The sequence below is a fragment of the Falco peregrinus genome, chromosome 5, assembly GCF_023634155.1.
Source record: "Falco peregrinus isolate bFalPer1 chromosome 5, bFalPer1.pri, whole genome shotgun sequence".
In the NCBI taxonomy this organism is placed as follows: Eukaryota; Metazoa; Chordata; class Aves; order Falconiformes; family Falconidae; genus Falco; species Falco peregrinus.
Genome location: NC_073725.1, coordinates 104804949 through 104831193, shown reverse-complemented (window position 1 = coordinate 104831193; position 26245 = coordinate 104804949). Strand labels below are relative to the sequence as shown.

At 35.6% G+C, this 26245-nt stretch overlaps 1 protein-coding gene across 32 annotated transcripts in view; it reads left to right on the top strand.

Annotated features, from left to right (window-relative positions):
• The window catches only part of SLMAP (sarcolemma associated protein), an 88562-nt gene that overhangs the window by 41894 nt on the left and 20423 nt on the right, over positions 1-26245 (top strand). For 4 of the 32 annotated variants that reach the window (XM_013303580.3, XM_027794350.2, XM_055804602.1 and 1 more), the window contains exons 3-16: positions 832-904; positions 1427-1463; positions 2929-2991; positions 4443-4538; positions 4823-4894; positions 5743-5883; positions 7566-7703; positions 8825-8993; positions 9079-9129; positions 9682-9732; positions 14046-14108; positions 20157-20213; positions 23682-23762; positions 24007-24066. In XM_013303580.3, the coding sequence (XP_013159034.2) occupies positions 832-904; positions 1427-1463; positions 2929-2991; positions 4443-4538; positions 4823-4894; positions 5743-5883; positions 7566-7703; positions 8825-8993; positions 9079-9129; positions 9682-9732; positions 14046-14108; positions 20157-20213; positions 23682-23762; positions 24007-24066 (1152 nt within the window). Of the gene's footprint in view, positions 1-831; positions 905-1426; positions 1464-2928; positions 2992-4442; positions 4539-4822; positions 4895-5742; positions 5884-7565; positions 7704-8824; positions 8994-9078; positions 9130-9681; positions 9733-14045; positions 14109-20156; positions 20214-21544; positions 21695-23681; positions 23763-24006; positions 24067-26245 lie in introns of those variants that run through there. The other 28 variants (XM_055804603.1, XM_027794369.2, XM_055804605.1 and 25 more) reach the window with 15 other exon arrangements.

Here is a 26245-nt window from a genome sequence, read left to right as displayed (position 1 = left end):
ATTTTTGGGAAACATTGTGAAGAGAGGTTAAACTTGATGTGAGAAACAAATGTTACATTTCCTTCTCTTATTCTTTAGGATCTTTCTTGAATTCAGAACATCTTGAATTTAGTTCTGGAGAACAAGCTTTCTCCTGAAATGAAGAGGCCACTTGTCTCCAGGGGCTGTGCGTTAGATGTGTACTACAGGTGTACCAAAATAAAGATGTATTCTCTTGAATGATGCTGCTCATAGTGTTCAAGAGGATGTACTTCCCAGTAGTTCCTATACTCTTCCTCTCCATTCCCTTTTTGATCCTTGTGTTTGTAAATAACAATCACTTGCCAAGTTACAGGTGTTCAAGTGAGTGTCTGGTGACTCAAATTGGATGTGTTACTTTTTAAGTCCCTGGCTATGCCCACAGGAATTTTGTCAAGAAAGTAGCTTATCGTTTTGTTTATAATTCTGCACTCCCGTTTCTTAGCGTAGGTAAGATGCATTCCTTTTTCCTCTTTTTATGATCAAAACGTACAGTGAATGTTTTTTAACTTGCTGCAGTAAAGGCAGCTTGCAGGTACTGCTGCATGTGGAAGAATTGGAACTGGAACTGCTTCACAGCCAGGACTAGGTACACAGCATAACCTCTTCAAGCTTCTATTGATAAAGTTTCCTGTCTCCAGAGGAGGTGTAAGAAGGCAGACCCAGGGACTGGTGCTTGAAGGCGTTCATGCCTCTTCTTGTTTGTCTGCCTCAGAGAACCAGGGCAGTTTGCTTGGATACCATAACATTAACCATTGAACTTACCGTGATTTGTTACTATTTAATTATGACTTACTATTTGTTTCTTTTCAGTTACCCATGGATGTATAGTCTCCACAATCAAACTGTTTCTTCCAGATGGAATGGAAGCTCGATTGCGATCAGAGTAAGAATAAGTATTGCATGTCCTAATAAGAGTAGTAGAAATATATAGTTCTAACTTTTTAGTTATGATGAAAATGTGCAAGTATAACATTTGCTCTAGTGAAAGTGTACAAAACTCTGTAAGCTATCAAATATTATTTTGCTCTGTTCAATTTGTAAACGGGTGTAGTGTATCCACTGTCTTTTTGTATCTATTGTTTTGTGCACACAAATTGATTTAAATCTTAATCCATTGCAGAAGAATCAAATAGTGTGTAATTACTGAAATAGAAGTTGGTAAAGAGTTTTTAGAATAGACCTTGGATTTCAAGTTTGAAAATAATTCTGTAACTTTGAAAACATTGCTCAGCATAGTATTACCGGGTTTTGCACATCTGTATGTTAACTCTTATCTGGTTCTTATCTGAAGAATAAACTTAAAAATACAAAGCATCTTGATTAAATGCACGTTACTAGGGATATTCTGGAGTTTTGAAATGCTATTCTGCACTTTGTGTTCACTTTTTTTAAAATTTTTTTTTAGTGTTATCCATGCTCCATTACCAAGTCCTGTTGACAAGGTAATTTAGTGATTTACTGTTTTCTGCCTTATTCAGCCACATGCTGTTTTCTGACTTGTTACAAAGATGAAGAAATGGTGAAGTCCAGTTATATTTAGATATGTTTTCCACTGCCTGTTTTTAACTAGTTTGATTCTTTTGAGTGACATTTAAGGTAGAGAAGGTAATGCAGTATCGCAGTATATATTTTAAGGTAGCTTGGCTTCTTAAAGTATTGCACCTGAAACATGGCTTCAAAAAAAACCCCCAAGTATGTTAAGAGGATTAAATTTGAAGGTACAGGTTGATTGACCAACAAGTCTTGGGCATTGCTTAATTTGATACTTGATCTGTTCTCTAGATCCCATGAGTTTGGGATCCCATGATTTGGTGTTTGGATGAGATCTGTTGTCCTTTTACCTTAATTTTTATGCAGAAGAAGCTGCACGGCACAGGCTGGAAAGTGCTCTGGCATGTCCCAAAGGAAGTTTGGGACCAGACTTCTGTTCCTCTTGTACAGGCAGAGTCGCTCACTTGTAGGGTCATGGCATAGCCAGTAATGTCTAGTATAGTTTTTAAACTCAATCTTGATGATGTGAGGGACTTGTAGAAAAGCTGTTAATAGATTCAGCCTTGAGACAAGTGATCAGGAACTGATTGTCTTGCTACCCTCTAAAAAGAAGGATTAACTGAAGTAGGTTAGAATCAAAGTTTTAAACAAAATTTTGAGAAACTAAGGGAGCTTATTTGTGAGGTCAGCAGCCTGAGGAGTTATAGACTTTGCATTTAAATGGAGGTTTCAAAACAGCATATGGAGCTTGAATGCAGGGCAAGGGCAGAAATTCTGAGGAGGGACTGCAGGTATAACTGTGTGAGAAACAGCTTCAAAATTGTGTCAGTGTAGGACGAGCCTACAAGAATTAGCAAACAAATAAATTTGCTGCCCCCGCCCATGAAACAACCCCTCTCTTTCCCTCAAGTCCAGAACAGTTTGTAATGATGAAAGATAATAGAGGAATTCCCCAAATCTGAAATAAATACTTATAAAGGGGAAAGATGAAGGTGATGGCAGTAGTTCAACAGGAAGTGTGTGAGGATGACATTTAATTGGAATATGAGAGACTTTCTTTTCAATTCTGGAAGCCCCTGATTTCTCTTTGTCCTTGGGTTGAATGGCTTCACCCTTGTGCACCTCGTTTCTTTTTTGTTAGTTTAATCTCAACTGAAACAAAAGCCTTAAACTCTTTAGTGTGTTGGTGGTTCAGGTTGTAAGGACGTTAACACAGTGAAGCCTCAGTCCAGAGCTGGGAAATTTTATGATAAAAAAAAGAAAAAATAGTAGCAGAACAATAAGTGATTTAAAACAGCAGTATTAGATAATCTTAAATTTACCTTCATGACTAGATTCAAATGATGAATTTTGCATTATTTGTGTTTAATGAAAAACCCCCAAACCATATTGATTCTTAAATTCTCTTATTTTTAGGTTGCTGCTAACACGCCCAGTATGTATTCTCAGGAATTGTTTCAGCTTTCACAGTATCTACAGGTAGGTTTTTTCTTGACAGCATTTAGTTTGGCTAAATATTTAATCTTTGTTGAAAACACAGATCTTAGCTCTGTATGTCTTTGTTTCACTACAGAAAAGGCAGTTGAATGCTTATCATGTTCCTATTTACAAAATGCAAGTCGAACAATGTACAGCATGTTGTAACTTGACATAGTGTAGTTCTGTGGAGTTTTGGGGTTTTGCATGAACAGTAGAAACTTGACTTTTATAAAAGAAAACATGAGAGCTTCCTGTTTTATAGAAAGCTCGCTGAATGCTATATAGCTGCTCTTCCTGGCCTGTCTCCTCTCCTACTTTGCTGTCCTAAATTTTCTTTTGCTCACAATACTTTTGTCATCATCTGTTGCAGTGGATATACTGTGTATGTGTATAAGTTTTGGTAGAACAGAGGAAAGGCAAAGAAAAGGTCATTTCATGTCTCAAGAACTAGCTCGTTTCTGTGAACATAATTTCATAGTGTGAATATTTCTGTCCCTGTATCTATTGGAAAGTATAAAGGAGGGGACAGCGCTGGCAGCTCATCTTCCTCACTGGCATCCCCAGCCTTTCTGTGCCTGCTCCTGTGTTAATTTTAATAGGCGTGTGTTTTCCTAGGGTGTCATGTCACGGAAGGGTTAGACTGCAAAATGGCAATGCATTAAAGTGTGTGTTAATAAATATAAGTAAAACCTTTAGAAAGGATCATAGAATCAGCTTTCTGGAAAAGATGCGAAAACATTATTACTGGTGAATTCTATCTAGGTTTAATTTATGTTTAGTTCTACTGATTTTATTTTGCCTGTTTTTGTTGGTAACGTCAATTTTTTTTGTTCGCTATCAATGACGAAGCTTTTCAGACAGGTACTAACTTTATATGTATTTGCTGACATAGCAGAAAGCAGCTCAGGCAGATGATCTTTCTTGGGAAGCCAAATACTTGCTGGCCAATCTGTTCACTCCCTGTATCCTGGAATTGTTAAAGAAGATGCTTTTCTATCTTACTGTCATAAAGCAAAAATCAAACAAAAATAGTAGTTCTTGCTTGGCATTTTTCTTTTGTGACCTGATTTGAGGGTGAACAGCTCATTCCTTGGGAGCTGCCAAACTGCCTTTTGGTGTTCGCAGTTCTGTTGCTCAAATTCTTGACAAAAGTCAAAGTGTTTTTAAGTCTTGGAAAGAACAACTTGTAGTGATGTATGCTCGGCATGTGCACCATATGTGTGAAAAAATAACGTCAGGTTCCTGAAAACTTTATAGGTTAACAGCTTCTAATTAAAATACCCAAATAAATGTGTGGATGGGTAACATGGGATGGGCTTATCATAGTTTCACATGTGACAACGTTTGCTGTTTACAATTCCTTTTTTTCTTGTATTTTGGTATCGCTTCTGTTGCTTCTGTTACTCTGAGTTGTTCTAGCTGAACTGACTGGTGCTCTGGTCTCTTCACAGGAAGCCTTACATCGGGAACAAATGTTGGAACAGAAGCTGGCAACCCTTCAGCGACTACTTGCTGTCACGCAAGAGGCTTCAGATACTAGTTGGCAGGTATCTGCAGCTTCCTTTTCCTTTATGGACTGAATTGCAGTGGCATATAAAGTTTAGCTATTAATTTACAAACAATGGGGAAAAAAACAGCAGAAAGAAGCAAAATCTTAGGGTGGTTCTCTTAAACTGCGCATAAGATAATTTTTAGTTTAATGATTATGTACCAGTTTGAAATAACTATTAATATTAAGTACTCCAACAAAATGGAAGTCTTTAAAGCAGAACTCTACTGGAACTACATAAAGCGTATGTTAATACTAAGGTGATACTGCCTTTTCTTCTAGGCTTTAATAGATGAAGACAGGCTGCTATCAAGGTTAGAGGTTATGGGAAATCAGTTACAGGCATGTTCAAAGGTAAGTAGTTAAAGTTGAGTGCAATGGAATGATCTTTTGAAGTGTTTTGAAATTAGCTAGTTGTAGGAAAGCAGCTGGAACATAAACTTGCCAAAATGACCCTGTGCAATTGTGATAATCTGAATAGCATGAAAACTGTAGATCTGTTCTCTATTTCATGGAATCATTTTAAATCTAGATAAATGTCTGTTTTTCAGCATTTTTTTAGTCCAGATTGATTTCTTTTGTATATGCATGTAAACGTGTATGTAGTGAGATGTAGGAAAGTAATTTCTGTCATCAGTGAGGAGCAACCACCCTGTCCTTTTTCCAAATAGGGATTTGAGAAAAAGCATTATCAATGTGCTGTCTGACAGCAGCATTGCTGTCAGAGTAACAGAGTACCAAGTATGTCCTGCCTTGATTGTGGTTTAGGCCACCTATGCCTGCCTTAAATTTTTATATTTATTGTTTTTGAGTTCTCTCAACTATCTGCATTATAAGAAATTTTTTTGCCGGTCCTGTTTGAGGTCTTTCAGATGGGACCTCACAGGTTTCTGGTTTGTCAAATTGTCGGTCTTCTGGGCTTGTAATTGTCTTAGCAGCATCCAAAAAACCCCCGTGGTTTTTCTGTCATCAAAGCTGGTCATTGAATGTGTGCTGCCATACATGCAATTAAAAACCCAACTGGTTTACACCCGGTTGTGTCAAGTATCTTTGATCACTGCTTTGTCTGTAATGTTTGTCCATCTACCAGAAATTGCTAAATGCTTTGGAATAGAATAGGTCTTATCACAATCTAATCTATTTAATCAACAAAATACTGATTTATCTTCTGTCTTTGTATCTGAATTATCTTATATATACAGAATCAAACAGAAGACAGTATACGAAAAGAGCTTATAGCATTACAAGAAGACAAACACAACTATGAGACAACAGCCAAAGAGTCCCTGAGGCGGGTCCTTCAGGAGAAAATTGAAGTGGTCAGAAAACTGTCTGAAGTGGAGGTATTGAAGATGAATGCCTAGTTTTCTGGAAATGCTGAAATATTTATAAATGTTGCTGCTTTGATCCCTATTCTGTTGCCTGTATTATGTCAGTATTTGTTGGTGTAAAATGTTGGCCCCAAGGACTTGTGGCACTTGCAGTATATTAAGTAGTAGTGTTTATTTCTCTTACTGGACAATACTTAGATTGTTAAACAGTTAATGAGAAACTATTCTTTAAACTCCTTTTTCTGCCAGGTTTTAAAGTTCAAAGTTCATGAAGCTGTCTTACAAAAGTTACTATGTGTGGGAAATAAGTGAGGGGAAAATTACATGCATGTGTTAGAAAAAATGCTATTAGACCTTGTTTAAACTGTAAAATTTATGGAAACATAAGCTTAACCACTCATACAAATGACACTTAAAAATGAGCTTTTGAGATTACACTGTGTTGAACACATTCTTCAAATTAGATTTCTGCCCCTATAATATGTCTTATTATTATTTTTTCCTTTGTTTTTTCTTTCCATTATTATTTATTACATTTCCTTAGGTCAAGAAATATCATAAGAATTAATTTTAAGTGTAAAAAGTCTCCAGTCTCTTCATGCTTTTTTGAGAATGCAATGCATATAGTGCTGTAATGAATAACCTTATGCAATTTCAGTTAAATACTCCTTTTTATAATAGTTTTTGACAGGTTTGTTAATGGTTTGAGTTTAATCTTCTGCCATTCTTCTCCTTTCCAACTCTATATCAAGAAACAATCTTCTGATGTACTTATCCTGCTTTTTCCTATTTACTGTGACTCTTGGGGGAGAAATACTAATTTAACTTTAGTCAGAGATTTGCTTGAGTGTTTCGTGCCACATACTTTTCTCTCCGCACAAAAGATTCATTAGCTCCTGATTGAGAGTTGTCCTTTAGTAATTATATAATGTAGTTTCGAATGTACTTTTTTCTAAAGGTGTTTTAGTTGTGAAGGAGAGCTAAGTCAGAGCTTGTTACCAAAAAAACCTCAACAACCCCAAACCAAAAAACATTGTATGACTGAAGAAACAAATCTCGAGCTATGAGGAGGAAACTCCGTACACCGTTAGCTGTGCTACTATTACTGCTGATGCAAACTTCAGGAGCAATCCTTGCTTCCTGAAGACCCAGCTGCCTCTTGAGTAAGGGAATGATGCCTTTCCACATCATGGACTACAGAAAAAGATTTAGAACACTTCCTTCGAGCCACTTGGCTTTTATAATGTGTTAAATCTTCTTTTGCTGGGTGAAAGGTGTCCTGAAATCAATTAATTTCATTGCATTACAAAATAGTATAAAACTTCCACAGTTTGCCATAAAACCAAAGAGAATGGGAGAGATGGTTCACAGGTTTCAGCTCTTTATTCCTATCATTCACAATTAATAACCTACTGTGGGTTTTTTGGTTTGGGTTTGGTTTTTTTTTCCCCCCGTGCATGAAGCTAATACATTTTCACATAATCTGTTTTTTAAGTAGAACAATGCAAAAATTTGTGTAGGTAGCGTTTTTGCCAGGACTTGCTCTGGTTGTTTAGCTTTAATTATTAGGAACAAAGCAGTTAAATACAACTAATTACATTCGTTATTGTTTGGAAAAAAATAGATCCACTTCACTGTTGGTAGATGATTAGTCTCTTTTTTTAATTTTATTTCATAATAATTCTGTCTTACAGAGGAGTTTAAGTAATACAGAAGATGAATGTACTCACCTGAAAGAAATGAATGAGCGGACTCAGGAAGAATTAAGAGAATTAGCTAATAAGTACAATGGAGCTGTAAATGAAATTAAAGACCTTTCTGACAAGCTAAAGGTAATGACAGAACTTGATCGGACTTGTGATGATACTATAATGCATGGAACAAATGTAATTTCTCATGTAGCAATCAGATAAAGGTTAAAAAACTTTTAAAAAAGGTTAATGAAAAATTATATAATCTTTTACATACTGTTTTGTTTACATTTAATGTACCTGAAACTGTCATCAGTTAGGTAAATTGCTAAAAAAGGTTCCTTTACCTGCAATTTGAAAAGTTACCGTATTTTTGGAGCTGCAGTATATTTTAATATAAAACTATGTATGGTGTAAAACTTTATATTCAGCTGCTTTTATATAGACAACTGTCAAACTAAACATTTTACAGTTAATGGGAATGAAGACTAGAATTAAAAATAAATTTGCGCTTCATGGTACCTTTTTTGCCGTTAACCATTAATAGCCTACCACATAGTAGTAGTATGGCTCAGCTTCCAGGGGAAAGGAGCATGCTGTCGGGTTTGGTATTAAACTAAACGTCAAAACATACTAATATTTAAAGGTCCTTTATGCCTGAGACAGTTGTTGCATTTTTCTTGAATAAATACGGAATTTGAACTTAGGTTCTTTTGAGTCCTAGGTCGGCACCTCAGAGAGAAGATTTTTCTTTCCAAATTAAGTGCATTTGGTTTCCTAATTACAAGTTACAGTGATTATGATGAGTTTATACAGAAGGATCAAAACTGAGATTTATTACCTAGCTTTGATGGAGGAGAGTCTCTGAAACTCGTTATCATGAACTTATTATTCCATCAAGTTGGTCTGTGCAATGTACTTTCAGTTCAGAGGGATGCTTGGGTTTTGATTGGTTTGAGATTCTGGGAGATGGTGGGTGTTTCTTAGTTCTTGGGCCCTGGTACTGTTCCTGTAAAATCTGCGTTCCTCGGACAAAAAGTTAGTTAAGATATTTTGAGATTCTTTCTCTCTGTTACTGTGCTTGAAGTGAAATGTAGAGAAAAATCACAGTAGAAAAATTTTGTGTTTTTTCCATTTTCTTTATGTGACTAGCAAAGAAAGTTACTTACCTGCATTTAATTATGCAAAAGTCAATGAGATCTGTTCCTTTACATGTTAATTTTTATTTGCTTAGGGATTTTTAAATTTTTTTTTTTGAGCAGGTAGCAGAAGGAAGACAAGAAGAAATCCAACAGAAAGGACTGGCTGAGAAAAAGGAATTGCAGCATAAAATAGATGAAATGGAAGAGAGAGAGCAAGAGCTTCAAGCAAAAATAGAAGCTTTGCAGGCTGATAATGACTTCACCAATGAGCGGCTAACTGCTTTACAAGGTTAGTCACTAGTGGGGAAGAAAGTTTGATTATTTGTTTTTCTTTTAATCTGTGAAATATCTTTTTCTTGGACTTCTGTTTACAGTACGGTTAGAACATCTTCAAGAGAAAACTCTTAAAGAACACAACAGCTTAGGTAGGTGTAATCAGTTTCTTGTTTCAAGATGGTTTCCAGCTTTTCTGTTCAATTACTTTTATTGTGAAAATCTTGTAGTCGAGGTGTGTGGGAAAAGAATGATGTTTTCCAGTTATCCCAGTAGTGCTTTCTTCCTGGGATCACGTAACATGGACAGCCGTGTGGCCACGACAGAGTGCCAGCAGAGGGCGCTGCTGCTGTGGGTGCACAGGCTTCGGGTTCTCCGCTCGGTTTCGAGCTCTGCTTGTGCCCCCTCAGCTCCAAGGCTTTGAAGCTTTTTATGTACATGTAAATATCCAGAAATTATATAATGTGATAGGAAGTAATTCTTTGGGTGAGAGTAACCTCTTACACATTTGAAAAAACAAGAACATGATCTGTAGTGCAGGAAAACACATTAAATTTTGCCTATTTTGTTTGATTTACATTAGCTACTTAGAAGGAGGAGGTAGCATGAAAAGCCAGATGCATTTCACAATGCTGTATTTATAAAGAAACAAAACCCAAAACATTTTGCTTGGTTCCAGAAATAATACCCTTTCTTAATCCTAGGCGTACAAGTTGACGACTTCATACCTAAAATTAATGGGAGCACAGAGAAAGGTAGTGTATCTTAAGGCTACCTTTTGTCTTATGATTGATGTTTGAAGTTAAACAGATTCAAAATGTTCTCTAAAGTTTTACTTTAAATAATATTCTCTTAAAAAAATGAAATTGAATTTGTGACCAGCACTTTTTGCTTAGACTTTCAGTCTAGGTGTTCTTAGAAGGTTCTCAAAAACTTAACAAACCAACTTAGAAGTCGTCTTTTTCGCTTGTTTTTTATGGATTCTCACTGGAATCAGTAAGAGCATACTGAATGATGTCAGGCTGGTGACACAAGACAGTGAAAAACTTGTTCTTTTCCACTTAGTTTTATTTTCTGTTGCAACACAGGCATTTTTCTAGTAAATTGGGCATGGTAAGTAAAGTCAGCAAAACTTGTTTTTTTCTAATTACAATGTATGAAAAATGTGAGTATATGAAATATAGAACTAGTGGAAACTAACTTTTTAAAGTTCAGGAGTGTCTTTAGGTAAAACCAGAGTAAATACAGATTGAGCTAACTGGTTATTATTTTATTCTTATAAAGACCAGTTAGCTAAAGCTTAAGTATTTTAACTGTCTTAACAAACACTTGAAGTGTTTTTAATAAAATTGTCTGATAAGAATATGCCCAGTATCACATATAGCAAAGATTATTCTGATTATGATTCTAAATTCACTGAATTGTTCCATTAGCTAAGATATATTTGTCCTCTTATGTTAGTTTTAGATTTTCCCTTGATGTATCTTTCTTCAGCATTTGCTGTGTCATTGCTGGCTAATGAAAGCTCTGAGGAATGGTGGTAGTATTAATTGGAAGGTTGGGACATCTATATAGAGAACTTGTGGTTTTAACTAATACAGTGATTAAGGATTACTGTATACTGTTTTGAAACAACGTTTTAAAACTCTCTGTGCTCTATTTCTTAGCTTTTTACCTTTTTTTTCCTATTATAAATAAAGAGCTTCTTAACTAGGGAGACCAATAGCAAAGAAGTTAATCGTGGCATAACCTCATGACTAGTTCTTACTTGGAGCAGGAGGAGAGATCTGTTAAACACTAACAGGAATTGTACAAAAACCACCTCCCCTTAATATAAGTACTCCTTATCCCTTAATGTTTTAGTGTTTAAAGCACTTAGCTGTGATGCAAGCTGAGATTAGCAAGCAGGAGACCTAATGTCTGTTCCTGGTTCTCTGGGCTGCTGTACTTAGTTTTTAGATAGATCGATACATCTTGCTAATGCGTAATTTTAGGTTGGTAATACTCTTAATGCTTGATAGAATAGTTAAGAAATAAATTTGCTTTAAATTTTTTTTTTTATCTTCCACCCCATAAAATAATTAACTTCTTTGCAAAGTGTAACTGAGGTGCTGTATAGGGATTGTGATTCTTCATTCTAATTATGTAAAAAGTAAAAAAACCCCAACAACTTTGAAGATTAGATTGTTGGAGGTTTAGAAAAACTTGCCATAATGTGAACAAAAGTAGCCTAGAGCTAAACCGAAAGATTTAGGAAAAGCTTTCAAGGTTTGAGTGCAAATGCATATTGTTTTGTAGAGAAGTAATTGATAACATCACACTAAATATGAGGTTTTTCTTGTAACAAACAGTTGGTTCTGTTTAAGATTCTTAATAGGAATGTCTTGTTAGTTTTTTAAATACTGCTACCTCATCAGTTTGAGTGTAGGTTGTCTGAAAAGTTATTTAAAAATGGAATTCATTATTATGTGATTATAACCAATATCATTGTATCAAAGATACCACTTTTTTGTCAAAGTTGAAAAAGCAGTCTCTTCATGACTTATTTTGGGTGATAAAAGAGTCAATGTCATCTGAATGTGTGCATGAAAACATAGATTACTCCATCCTCTGAGTAACAGTAGAACTTGTGCTTAAACCTGGGAGTTTTAGGAAGCTGCCAGTTTCTTTTTCTTTGTTAATATAGACAACATATGACTGCTCATTCAAGTTGTCTTTCTGTGTGTTAGTCTGTTACCTCTTTCTGTCATGCACCTATTTTACTATTCTGTATTTTAGAATTATATTTTTCCATTATTCTGTCTGTTGTACCTCATTCTTCTGCATCTCTGCTATACCTGCTCCATCCAGATTTCTCTGGCATTTTACAGCTTGCTGGCCTGTGTTCTCTTCACAACAGTTTGTGCTTTTTTGTATCTTCCTGTCCTTTATCTAGCCCTCATATAATGACAGATGGGCAGTAATTTTCTCTGCCAGATTTTGGATTTTGTTCTCTTGAAAGCCACAGGAGGCAGTTACTGGAGTTTGTTGGGTTATTTTGTTAGGGTTTTTTTTTCCTGAGTAGTCTTGCATTATTTCAGAAGAGGTAAGAATTTAGGGTTTATCATGTAGGTTCAGCTGCTTTGGCAAGAGGTCACAGATATTTTGCATAAGGAAAAGACTTCAGTGTTGAAGGCAGAAGTCAGTAATGCTATTTCCTTTTGGTGCTAAATAGTCTGTAAGTGAAGAACTAAAAAAAATTTTTAAAAATGCTGTTTGTATACAAATTTGTACATACCTTCTCCCCCATCTCACTGTCAGAAGATGGTAAAGCCATGTAAAATTAGTATGCTTTTTAAGATTCCTTTTGTCTTCCTATCTGTCAAAACTTCAGGTCAAGTCCTCTAGGTATTCGTCTAGGCGTACTGCCTAGTTGCTGCAAGAATAAGGATGATACAGTACTTTTTCTGTGGCTGTCCATAAAATTAGAAGCTGTACTCTGAGCAAAGGAGCTAAGAACTCATGTTACAGTCTCTCTAGAGGCTTTTTTAACGAAGTATATTAAGATCATGATGGTTAGGCATTCATTTTCTCTCCTTGCACACATGGAAATTCTGGTGCAGTAGAGGGTAACTTGCTTATTCGGCAAGCTACCAGTGATGGTTGTGTAGAATTGAGTTATTTCTGTAAGTGGTATGTTTCTCAGTGAGTTGCACCACACCTGGCTTTCATATTTGTTTTGTGAGCCATATATTACGTAAAGAAAGATATGAGAAGTTGTGTGCCGTCACTTAAAGTATCATGTTAAAAGGCTAAAAAAAATATAAAATGTTTAAATATGGAAAATAAATGTTATAGCCGTGGCATTGTCTTCTAAAAGCCCCGGCCCTGTGGGCTAGAATAAAGTTTACTTTTTGGAGTAACTTTGAAATACAGTAAAGCTTAGTATTACATGTTGGATCTTAACAGCTAAGCTTCTGATATCAGAAGCTAATGCTTGAACAGTTTTGTTAGAATGTAACACATTTTGCTGGTTTATGTACTAAAAAGTAGCCTTTCCAGATTGCCAGACTCCTGAGGTCAAAGGATTTTTGAGGTCCTTTAGAAAGGAAATGTTAGCACCTTTTTACTTGGAGATGCAAGATTCTGATGGAATGGGGAGCTGAACAAGGTCACGTAGAAGGAATTGGGTAAACCTGGGAACTGAGCCCAGTTTTAGGATCTCTGCTGTAGAGCTGCCCTTTGAAAAATTGATGTTTCTGCACAGTAAAGCTTTGTTTAAAAAGTAAAGGGAGCTATTCAGCAACACTTGAAAATTTTTAAATTTTTAAAATTTAAAGAACGTATTAGATATGAAGAATAGACGTGAAGACTAAAGAAAAACTTACTAAATGCCCTTTTAAAGGTAATAAAAAATGCTGAAGAATATAGGTTAAATACATATTTCTCATTTCTTCAGTGCTTGGATTTGGCATTTGCAGTTATCCATGTCTGATGATGAATTATCCAATGGGAGAAACTAGAGGCATCAGTGCTATGGAGTTGCATGTTTCAGTAGTGTATCATCTTACGTATTCTAAATTTATTGTGATTTAAATATCACGTATGTGTGTTAATCTTTTTGCCCAAAATACAAAGTTGTCAATGGCAATTGAGTGGAATTCACTTGTCACCACCTAATCTGAAAGAGCAGTATGCCAAATGCAGAATGTTTGGACTTTTAATAATAGGTTCTTACTAAATTTTATTAAATAAAGTTGGTTTGATTTTTTTAAATAGCTTCTACTGAGGTAAGGGGCTTTTTATTATGCTTATGAACTGTTAACAGATTTTAGTATTTAAAAGTACCCTTTGAAAATGCAGTTAAAGTACTTCTTTCTTCTGATTAATTCAAGAGAGTAATCTATTTTCTGCTATCACTCAGACGTAATTTCAATTACATGTCTTGTCTGCTTGCATATTAACTCAATTTCAAAAGTTCACTGTAAATACACAATTACAAATATTGTTAATATTCCTTTCAAATTTTTTTTGCATCAATTTGAAAATGATAAGATGATGTAAACTTAAGTGTTTCTTTCTTTACTAGAGCACTTTCTTTCAAAGAGTGGAGGGGACTGCACTTTTATTCATCAGTTCATAGAATGTCAGAGTGAGTACAAGAGTGTTCATCACATTTGCTTTAAAAACAGCAGAAAACCCAGAGAAGGTGGATAAAAACGAGAATTTGTCACTACTATTTAATTTTTCTGTAGTAGCAGAAATTTTCAGAGCATAGAATTGTGGCACTGTGATGCTAAGCAGATGCCTGTAGTAACAGTAGTAAGAGCATGTCTTTGCTCTTGCAAAGCAATGATCACATTGTCTCTTAGCAGTTAATCCGTTATTGTCCTCCAACTAATGAAAGGCTGGTAATGTTGCCACATGATGTTTAAAACTGAGTGCAATTTTTCACCTGTAACGAATTCAGAAGTTGAACGCCAAACACTGTTTAAGCAGTTGTCACAGGCAGCACTAGGACAGAGATAAAGTAATGATGCCTTTTCTCCATTTCAGATATTTATAATTTATCTGACAGTTAAGAGCCTTATACATTCCTCAAATTAGTTGTTACAAAGAACAAAAATGAAAAGAAGACCTTAATTTTTATGTGGAAATCTAAGAGATAATTTTAAGAAAAATAGAACATAAATATGCATAAATATACCAATCTTTAGAAAGATGTGTTATTCTGGAAAGAGAAATGTGTTTTTCAAAGGAAATTGTTTTTGAAAATGAGTGATGAAGCAGCACAGTCTGCATATCTATAATAAAAGAAAAACTTAAGATGTTAAAACTTTCTGTCCACTGAGAGAAAAACATTATTAGGATGAAGAGAGAAAAGTGCTATTAAACTTCAAAGAAAACTCCTTTGTAGCATAAAGAACTAGTTTTTTACTTAAGAGTTTACAGAAGTTACGTGCCTGAAGTTGAGCAGACAGAAGTATTTATAAGCAGAAACAAGGCAGTACCTTTTTTTTTTATGTTATGCCCATTGGACTCTTCTTTTCCCTTTTAAATTTCAGTAAGGAAGTGTGGCAGACCTGTTTGATGTTATTCCTTGTGATATGGATTGCTGTGCTATAAACTGAATGACAGGATGCTGCTAATGTTTGTCTAAGAAGATTTAAACTTTGAGAAATGTGTTTTTTTAGGAGTGAATGACTAGTAGCTGTCTTCTGTCAGGCTGAAGTTTAAAATAGTTTTAAGTTTTGCTAAGATCTTGTATGAATCCTCTTTATTCAGTACATAAAAATGACCTGAAATTAAATGTTTGATAAAACAGTTTGATAAAAATATTTTTTTGTCTAGACTGAAAATGAAGAGCACACTGAGTGATGTTCATATACAAATTGGTTGCCTGTTTTCATTCTCTGGATGTTAGCTTAACATATTTTAGCAAAACTTGTGTTAGTATCACCTCTGCAAACTAAATGTGACCAGTCTTGTCACTACTGAGAAGCAAATTGACCATCAGGATCTAGTAAAAGATTCTGATATGCAACTGAAGTAGTAATAAGTGTAAAATAAAGATCAGTTTACTTATGCCTCCCTTTCCTTGAGTGATTAAAAGCTAGAGTAAGGACAGTGTAAGGCCTCGATTGCCTTATTTTTAAAGGAAGGAATACGAGTTCAAAGGGTTCAGTATTCTGCAATTTTTTGACAGTTTAAGTTTTTACTGCCTAACCGAGAACATAAAAAGAGATTCCAAGTCAGCAGCTTGTATTTATTCCTGGACTGAAAGTTTGCCATTCCCAAATTCAAATCTGTTTAGTCAGGACCCGCAAAATCATGAGGTTAAGCTGCAAACTGTGGGCTCTATTATTTTATTTTGTATGTAAGTGCTACCCTTGAGTCCTGCTCCTGGGCTTTGCTCTCTGGGGCAGTGAGGGTTGGGAACTGATGGGGAGAAAAGTTGTAGTTCCAGAGATCGCCAGAAACCGGCGTTTTAAGACATGCAGCAAATACTGAAGTATCTAAACCGTAAAACTAAAACAGTATCATAAAGATTAGCAATCTTGAGAAAGAACATGTAGTTTAATAGGGGTCACTCATTGAAGTTGTGTTATGTATGGTTTACTGGTTTGTAAGAGGAGCACAGGAATTAAAACCATAAGAGAAATCTGGAGGAAAAAAAGGAAAATTTTAAACAACCATGGAATTCAGCAGGGAAAATGCACATCTCCATAATCCTGGGGAAGAAGCACTTAAATTGGGAAAGCACAAACAGAGAAATGAGGAAAAACAGCTTGAGTCAAGGTAGTTGAGTATGTGAGATAGTACAAGAAAGAAAATTAGATGATTAAACAAGCTGGTATTCTATACAGACAGTTGCCAGAGGTATAAGACAATTAGAAGTGCTTAACTGATAAGAGCAATCAAGACCTCTCCTGGTAGTAAAGCTAGAACTTTTTTTGGTGGAGAGAAACAACAGGACACTAAAATCGTAAGTTACAATGCTGCTTGAATGCTTAACTTGGGTAGCATTGTTTGTAAAATCTGGTTTCTGTAAGTTTTTGAAGATACTTTGATTTATTTTTTTAAGCAGAATATGGCTCATGATACCATCCAGTAACCTGTCCTGATCTACAACATCTCTAAAATGTTGTGAAATCTTGCTCTGAGTGATCTGGGACGTCTGATCATTACATCCAGCTCACTTGTTGCTCGTTTCATAACATTTTGTTTTTAGCAACCAGTGGTGAATAACAGTGACATGGACAGCAAAAGTCATGGTACTGCTTTTTGATTAGTACATCATATGTTCCTACCAAAAATGATGGTGATGTATAGAGACGTGGTGCCCTGCTAGCTTCCTGTCTTTTGTTCCAATCTAACTCTTTATTTGCATCCTTTTTTCTTTCTCATTTCATGTTTTTTTGCATTTCTGATTCTAAATGCAAGTAAATTTTTTGCTTTTTTTGCTAAGTTTTTATATTTTTTTTTATCTCTCTAGAATGAAGTAGGTTTTGGATGGATTGAAAAGCTATTTTCAACTTTTCCATAAATTTATGTCCTGTAGGTGGCAAGTAAAGTTGAAGCTGCTTAGCATCATTTTTTTCAAATGGTCTGAAATTTGTGTGTTGAGAGCTAGGTTTCCTTTCATTGGTCTTCAAAACTGGCCTCCTTCAAAAACTAATTTGATACAAAAATGTATTGGGACATCTTAAGTAATCATTGTAATGTTAATAGATCTTAACTGTTATATTACATATATTACACAGTGATACACAACCTAAATCTAAAAGGGAGTTTGTTAATCAAAAAAATAGGAAATGCCTAAATACCGAAGAGAAAGCTGTCTTTGAACTGTATTCATCAGTGAATAATAAACATAGACTATCTTAAAGATGAACTGGAAGTTTAACTTTAAAGCACATTGAGTGAAAATTAGTATTATTTATGATATGTGTCAGTAACTCTGCTTTCTGTTAAGTAGCGCCTGGGTAGCATGAAAGATAAAAATTATTTGTGCCAGGAATTAAAGCTAGGATTCTCATTCTAATTTATATTTTTGGTAGCCAAAAATGCACATCTTGATTCAGGAAAAATGTGAATTGATTTTTTTTTAAAAAAAACCACTAAGTTTGAAATATGCAGAGATCTGAAAAAGGGAGGTTTTAAAAATACAGGTACATCTGCTTTTACTTTCTGATTGTTGTTTGGATGTTGCCATTTTTAATGACTAGGGTGGTAACAGTGCAGAGTAAGATTCTATGTAGTTCAATGATACCTACATCCAGTTTTCTGTTTATTATCTAAATATACACAGGCATGCTAAAATAAACAAATTTTTGTTGGCTTTGAAATATACTAATGCTAACATTCTTAAAACAGGGAGAATGCTTACTTGTTTTGTAAGTTAGGAGAGAGGTCAGCCACGAAGTCAAAAATACTGGCTTTGTCAGCTTTGGGTCCCACTGGCAAGGGGACTTGTGTGTTACTGCTGAAGTTCTTTGAAGAAATTGTGTCAAGAGGAACATTTTTGTACAAATATTGAAATTCATAATGGATGTTAGAAAACAGTAAGACACCATGGAAAAGGAAATAAATTAGTCTGCAGGTTTTTTAGTTGTAGGAATTCAAGATTCTTAAAAGCATAAAGATCTGCTCCTAAGGTTTCAGTTTGCAAAAACATCTGGGTCAAGAAGACTAGTTTCTTTGTGTTGTGCTATAATTATTCTGGTTTTAACAGCTACTGAATTGTGAAAACTCCAAGATCCATCAGTTCATAATGCTAAGTTTTCTTCTGTAAACTGATTGTAGAAGTGTATTTTAAGCCAACACGCTAGCACAGATGAGGTGTTACCCCTTCAGAACAGATAGTCGATAGCTACTTCGAGTGTGTGGTTTTTGCATTCAGCTAATTCTTTCAGACATATGGGCAGAACTCCTCAGCTGCTTTTTCTTGTTGCCTTCCTCCCTGCCCCCTTCCAGCCTCAGCTGAGTCCTGGAATAATTACGTATGAAGACTTTTTTAGGTGTTATTTTTTAGAATGGAAGAAGGCTCATGATACTTGGCTGCAGCCACTTGTCCCTCCGTGGTGCCTTCCTCGGTCAGGGCGCCGTGACTCCAGCTCTCATGAACTCGAGACCGTTCTGAACTTGGGTGATGAGTGATGTCCTGCAGTTGCTTGAGACCTGAAGCCAATCCTGAAAATCCACTGTGCTGTTCAGTGCATTTCTGAAGTATTTGTAAAATGTTATAGCAGTGCAGGATAATATTTGGAGACAGAAGTAGGTGGAGGAAATACCTCTTTCAGACTGGTTTGTCTGGTTGTGGGTGAGGGAAGGGGACAGGATAAACTTTTGGCCGTGTGAGTGGTTCTTCAGGCCTCAGGGTTATATTTTGTCTGAAAGCTTGTCTACTATTTAGGGCTGAAAAAGATACCTCTGCTCAAATCTTGTCCTGCCACCGTCCTTAGATTGTAATGCTTACAGCAACATGCCATCAGAGGAGTACAGAGACCTGCTGGTCTTCAGAAATACTTGATGCTGGAAATGCTGACTGAAGCTCACTTTTTTTTTTTTTTTTTTTTTTTTTTTTAAATTAAAATTTTGAAAACAATCTCCTGCCATCCAGCTTCCTTAATCTGAACTCTCCTGTATGTGCTGGTCATCCAGTTTTCTCTGTGTCTCAGTTACCTGTTAATAGGACATGGGATAACCAGCACACTCAGTTCCGTGGCTGATTGGCAGGGATCCAGCAGGGAGAGCACAGAGTAGAGACGGAGGCAGCTTCCAGCCTGGTCTTGCAGTTGTTGTTAACAGCTTTCAACATTGTCTAAATTTCAAGATCTACTGCATAGAAATGGATGATGTGATCTGTAAGATACGTGACCCTTGATAATTTTGCATGGTGGCATTGCTAGCCCATGCTTCAGGAATTAGCAATAATGAAAATCTCCTCTGAAAAATAAATTAATTAATTACTAGTTCGGTAGTTCTTTAAGTGCCTTTGGTTAATCCAAACCTTTCTTCCCTTGGTCTTACTGTTTGCCTTCGTGTCCTAGCTGAAATTAGGATGAAGTTAGCAATTTAGTTTCAAATTCCGTGTTTTAGGATTTTATTCACCTGACATATATGGGTAGGCTTTCCTGTGAATGCTATGTGTAAACTCATTTTTTTGTGACCCTGAATGGTATGATGCATGCACAATTTTATGGAAGTTTGTGTAGCGCTCTAAAAGTTGCAAGCTAAGAAACGCTGTTTCTGTGTACCTTTTCATAGGTACTATTAAAGCAGTTGTGATGTGGAGGTGGCTTCTCAGTTCTGTTCTACTGTGACGTATTTCTAGATTTCTGCTGTGTCGGGTCGATACCTGTTTCAGGCAACCAGCTCTTATAATTCCTTCTTTGATAACTATAAAAAAAAAATTGTAAAAATTAATTTTCCTAACTTCTCATTAGTGAACTGAAGCATTAATAATGTAAGCTAGTAAACTGCAGAAGAAATAATTATGCACTTTATCACAAAGTTCCAGTAGGCTTGTATGCTCTGTTTCATTATTCCATGCCAGAATAAAGTTTTTGTTCAAGCCTGAGTAGGAAGTAATACTATCAGCTTTTAATTTGGTCATGGAATGTAGTCTGCGTAGATGCGTGCAGGGAAAAGCTTGCTTAATTTGATCTTGGAAAGTAACACTTATTTTGTTTGGCAGACAAGATCATAGATGAAGGACATCTAACCAAAGTGGAAGAAACAAAGCTTTTGAAAGGTTAGACTGCTGGATTATTTAATTGTTTTTGAAGCATGTTTTTATGTCACTTCAGTGCATGTTCTGTCTTAAACTAGCAGTTTGAGTTTTGTTCAATACTCCCTTAAGAAAAAAAAAAATCAATATAGGGCAGGTATATTGTTTATTAAACTCTGCTCCAAATACTATTGTAAGGTAAAAAGATTTAACGGAAACAATTTTTGAAGGTGAAATGCTAGTCTCAGTTTTGACTGAGTTCTTACCTGAGTGTGCATTTAAAAAAAAATAATTAAAAGATAATAATTCTTCTAAATTGATTCAAATATTTAGTGCCTGCATAATTTTCAACAGGTCTTTTTGTTCCATTATAGGACTAAACTGAATAGAAATAACATTTGATCTTATTTTAAGTTTTAGATATCAGTGTATTTTAATTTGACTTTTCTTTTTTTTTAACTTACACCTTCATAACTTTAAACTATTAACCTCCTAAACATGCCTTTTCCAAGTAAAATCTGTGTCTCAACTCTTTTCTGTATAAAACAAGGGAAATACAAGGAGCTAATTAGGAAAGATTTATCTTGTCAAGGAATCGTCATCCTTATCTTACAGTGCCAAAATCGGGAATGTTATAAAGTGTGTAGATCAGTATTTCCTATGTGTAATGTGAGGTTGTTTGGACTTGTAGGCTGACTCCACTTTTGTAGCTTTTTGTTAATGTCTAGTCATACTAACTCATTTCTTTGCCTTCTGTTCTTCTGTGAAGTGTTACTGTATTGAATAAATGTTACCTTGTTAAAAGTTCTCATTTTTTGGAGACAGTTTATCTTCTCTTTACCTTAATTTATGAAACTGCACCTTTAATTTGTTTCTGTAGGTGAGTAAGCTATAGACAACATGCCATATTTGGCAAAAGAATGCATACAATAACTGTAACGTAACACTTGCATGCCAGTTATCTTGCAAAGCAGTGTGCTATTTTTGGTGCTTGTTAATATATTCTAACTCATCAAGTAAGTATGATGTCAACACATTTTAATATACTTCATCATTTTGGCTATATTTATTCAGCTCAGTTTTATTATGGGAAATAGGGACAACTGCTGTGAAACAATATAGTACAGGAAGGAGTTTTGTGCTTATGGTTCTGGTTCCAGAATAGGAAGCAGGTTTCTAAATCATTTTCTTTTTTACTTTTGCTGTTGCAGATGTAGACACTGATGCATCTTTCCCCTGGTGCCTCATCTTGTTCCCTGTTTCAGGGGGAGGAGGATAGGAGGGAGGAAGGAGCTGGTGTTACCCAAGTGTGGGTGGGAGGGGAGTATGAGAGGGAGGTGGGGGGAGAGAGAATTAATTCAGCGGTTGGAACTTGCACTGTTCCTCCTGTTTCACACGGAGCAAGAAAGCTGTTCCCATGTATGACCAGATATGGTAAAGTTAGTTGGATACAGATACTGCTCAGCTTAGTGCTTCTGGATTGGCCACTAATATAGACGACATGGGTGAGGCTCTTAGGATATACTTTTCTTAATACTTTAAAAAGAATGTATTACTTTGTTTAGTAATTACTGCGGCTTTAATGGCAATCTTGTGGGCTTGTTTCTGTATGATACATATAAAATGCTTTGTGTCCTGACATCTTTAGATATTAGTTAAAAACCTAAAACCAGGGAAGTACCCTTTTTGTTTTAGCAAAGAACCAACTCCGATTGTCAAGTTTTTAATTACACCAGTCACTATGAGCTTTGAAGTCTGCTGAAATAATGAGGGAGATGTTTGGAATAGCTGCCAGATCTGAACCCCTGATGTGCTCTAAGTGCGCGGGTGCTTTCCCCTTCTTCCTCTCCAGTGATTTCAGTTACATTAGGACAGGAAAAGTGGCTCTGGATCAGCTGCTTTGTTTGTACTTGCTGCCTTCCGTTTCACATGCAAGTGGATGTTACTCTGGCACAGAGAAATAGAAAACTTTTATTTCTATTAATCTGTCTGTGTTTTGTTGTCTTCCTAATTTCCCTGTGTAGGTGCACAGGTTGTCTTCAGTTTCCACTTAATTTTGGGGGTGTTTCGTTCTGTTTGTTGTCTTGTTACTTGAAAAAACAATGCACGCAGCTTTCTCATTACTCCTTTTTTACATATATTTTCATATATTAACCCTATTGGTATGACACACTTGATTGATTTATTGCTGTGCATCTTTTTTTTCCTGTGTCCTGGTACTATTTCATTGCATCTACAGTGTCTATATGTGAAGGAATTATTTGTGTTCACTGCTTTCCTGCATGTATTGTAGAAGTGAAGTCTGTATACTGGGAATGTTGTAATGATGCTTTATTTTATATATATATATACACACACACACTTGGAACTTGAGAGTCAGAGGAAACCTCTATTAATCTGTGGGTGGGCAGTGATGCTGTCAAACCAAGGATCTGCATAGTCAGCCAAGAAAGACTTCATTATGTGTGATATCACCTGCATGTTGGTGACACAGTTCCTCGCTTGACAGACTTACTGGGTTTGCCCACAGCAGAGATAGTGTGCCTTTCTTTAATGGACCTATCAGAACTAAACTGTAATAGTTATTTTAAAAAAAAAAAAAAAAAAAAAAGAAAATTACAACCTCAGAAGTATTCAGACTCTTGAGTCAGGGATAATTCTGTGTCGAAAAAGGATAATTAAATATTATTTGTGGTGTTATATATATATTATATAAGTAAATATGTATAGTGATTAAATAAATAGTATAATTAAACTCCCCATACCTTTTGAAAAAGTCTGGTCTCCATTAAAAATCTGTAACTGGTAAAAACCAACCAACCAAACAAAACAAACACACAACTGTGTGGCTTCACTGAGCTGCATATAATAATGCGGTGAATTGTGTATGAGCAGATATTTAATGAAGCTATTTTTTGGTGGAAAGGGCACAGACTGCCTTCTCTTAATACAATTTGAACTGAAAACTCTTTCTAGAAATTAGTGTATTAATTTATATTGCTGTGATTCTTAACTGGTTCATGACACACTTCTTTTTAACAAAACAGTATATATAAGACTTGTTGCTATTATTTTACTTGTCCAAAATACTGAAGCACAGTTTTATTCTTAACAGCAATTTCTTTCTGACTTGTTACAATATCTGCATTGTTCTAGTCTTCTTTTCTTGTTTGTTCCCTGATTGAATCAGCTTTTGCACAGAGTTCCAGCTGGCAAGAATACAGCTTTAACAAAAGTTCAAGCTGTGCATGATGCAGTTGCATCCCCTATTAGAGCCTCGGCTAGATTAATGACTTTAGTGATGCTGAATCCATTTTAGCCCAGACTTACAAAGAAATAAGCAAACACCAGGTTTTTAGGTGTTTCTTCAACAAAGTTGTGTTCTGTTAACATCTAGCTGTAATTAAATAAATAGATGTATCGAAAAAATTATGATTAAGAGACTGAACAAAACATTTGCTGATTGTAGCTGATTTTTCTTGTTTCTTGCAGAGAATCAAGCAAGAGTCAAGGAATCTGATTTGTCAGACACTCTTAGTCCAAGCAAGGAAAAAAGCAGCGACGACACTACAGGTAAGCATTTAACTGAGATTTCTGTAACATCTAATTACTTTGAATTAAATCACTGAATCGCGGAGTCGTTTCTTTTAAAAGAGTGGCGAAGGCGCATATTACGCGGAGCCAGATACAAGCTTAGAGCAGTATTGTCTCTTTTGTGAGTTCATAATTAAATGGTCTAAAGAAAGAAGACTGTAAAAGCTTCTCCTTGCTTAAAGAACATTTATGTGAAAACAGTCTGCCTGCTCTCATCTTTTAGATGCCCAGATGGATGACCAAGATCTAAATGAACCTATTGCTAAAGTAGCGCTTCTAAAAGGTAAACAATTTTATTTTTGTAACTTTATATGTATAACCTCTGTGTGTGTATATATATTTATATCTTCTTGTCTACCTGTTTTTGATCAAATGTGTGTTGAAGTAGAGTGCTGAAATTCAAAGGTTTTAATCATGGTAGTACAGAAGAGTTGCATTTGAATATGAATAATGATTCCATTGGGTGATATGAAATAAAAACATACTTCTGAGTGTTAGTATAGAACTTGTGCATAAAGCTAGTTTTTGCACTCACCCATACTGTTCTAGGAATCTACATGTTACAACTTCCAAGTAGAGTCGAGAAGTAGTTTCTGCATACACTTAAGTTAGGGCTAATAGCTGTGGGGAGGAGAGATTCTTCTATCAGTGACATGTTTTAGGTACTGCCAAATTTTTCTCGTATAGTTCCCATCGCTGTCAGAAATGCTTCTGTTAGTTTGCACCTGATGGGTTAAAAAGAAAATCGAAAATCTTTTTTTGCTTAACACAATCAAGATTTGAATTTCCTGCTATAACTGTATTTAGAATGATTGCTAAGCCTTAGCTTTGAGCTTCATAGCTGGAAAATTTAATTTTTTTACTGCTCACTGCACTGAAGGCATGTACTTAAAACTTGATTAGCAAGCTAATATTTACATATTCATGAGCTGAAAAAATTTGTGGGGTATTAGTTGTTACATTTAGCTTACTGAAAATTAATTTTATGCTTTTTGTACAATTAGACATTTGATCTGTAAAATGATGCTTACATTGAGATCACAAGTAAAAAGAACATCACAGTTCTTTATGGTTCAGAAAGATAGGAAACCATAATGAGTTTTAGAATACCCGTAAAAGAGCATTTTTCTATAGTTGTTTACACTTCTCTAATTTTATGACGGAAGGACTTCAAAAAATCGCATGTATTATATATGTTTCCAAACAGCAAAACTAAAGTTGAATTGGGTATTTTTCCAGTGGGTATCAGTTCAGCAAAGCAGTTTAAAAAGGAGTGTTTGAGCTCTTAGGCATGTTCCATTTGGCTTTTGCTCTAATGTTTGCAATTAATAACCAGTATATGCAGTGACTTCCTATGTTACAGGGTAGAACCTGGTAATGATGTTCATAGTGATTATGACAGTCTTATTTTTGGAATTTGGAAATAAAATTGGGTTTTGCAACAAGTTTTATTTGGGACGGGGTGGGGAGAGGAGAAATACAGTTGAAAAGCGTGATATTTGTTAAGTGTTAGAACTTCTAAGTCCAGAATGGGATACACATTAAGGAGTTTGCTTCCAGTGAGCATTGTCACATGCACATAATTCACAGCCAGAATAACCCTTTGTATGTAAACAGTACAGCAGAGAATCTAAGTTCAGCTTATGTCAAAATTATTTCAGTTCTAGTTCTTACAGTTTTGAGAGAGCCAACTGAAGACTACTCCCAATTGACTGGATTTCTTAGTTATCTTCTGCGGACAAATTAAAAGTGTACCCCTCAGGCTGAAAACCACAGATTCCTGAATTGTCTTTATGTGCAAGTGAAGTCTTACTAAATTCTCTCAGAAAGGTTTGTTTAACAGCCCAAGACCAAGGTGAGGCTGCTGTGAGCGTGCTGCTTCCTAGATGAGGACAGCCTCATGTCACAGCAAGGGTCAAGCGCAGTTACACTTTCTCTGTACAGGGTATGTTGAAGTGGCAGGGAGGGTTAACTGAACATCTTGAAGGACTAAAATCAAGTTTTCTGTGGTAACATGGAAGCAGTCTTTTGCTAATGTGGATGTTTTCATGGCTTCATCTGTCTTTACTCGGTTGGAGATTTAAACCATAACCGTTACAGAACTTTTAGTGAATAAGTAGAAAAATACCTATTTGCATAGACCGCTTTGCTATTGAATTGCATATTGTAATTAACCACAGTAATTGTAATAACTGGTTTTCTCTTGAGGCTATTTATGGGCATTCCTTTTTTGCTGTCATGAAACCATTAAAAAATATCTGTACAATGAATCATTCTCCCTTGAAATTTTTAAGAAGAGCCTATAAACCCGCAGTTTTGTTTGAGGTTTTGTCAGAGAGCTACTTCACATGCCTGGCTTTGCCCTAAAAAGGATCATCTTTGCCACAGAAAGACTTTCAAGTGGATTTGTTATGCAGTCATACAATTAAGGAAGAGTGAGAACATTTCTCATCTGGCAGCTG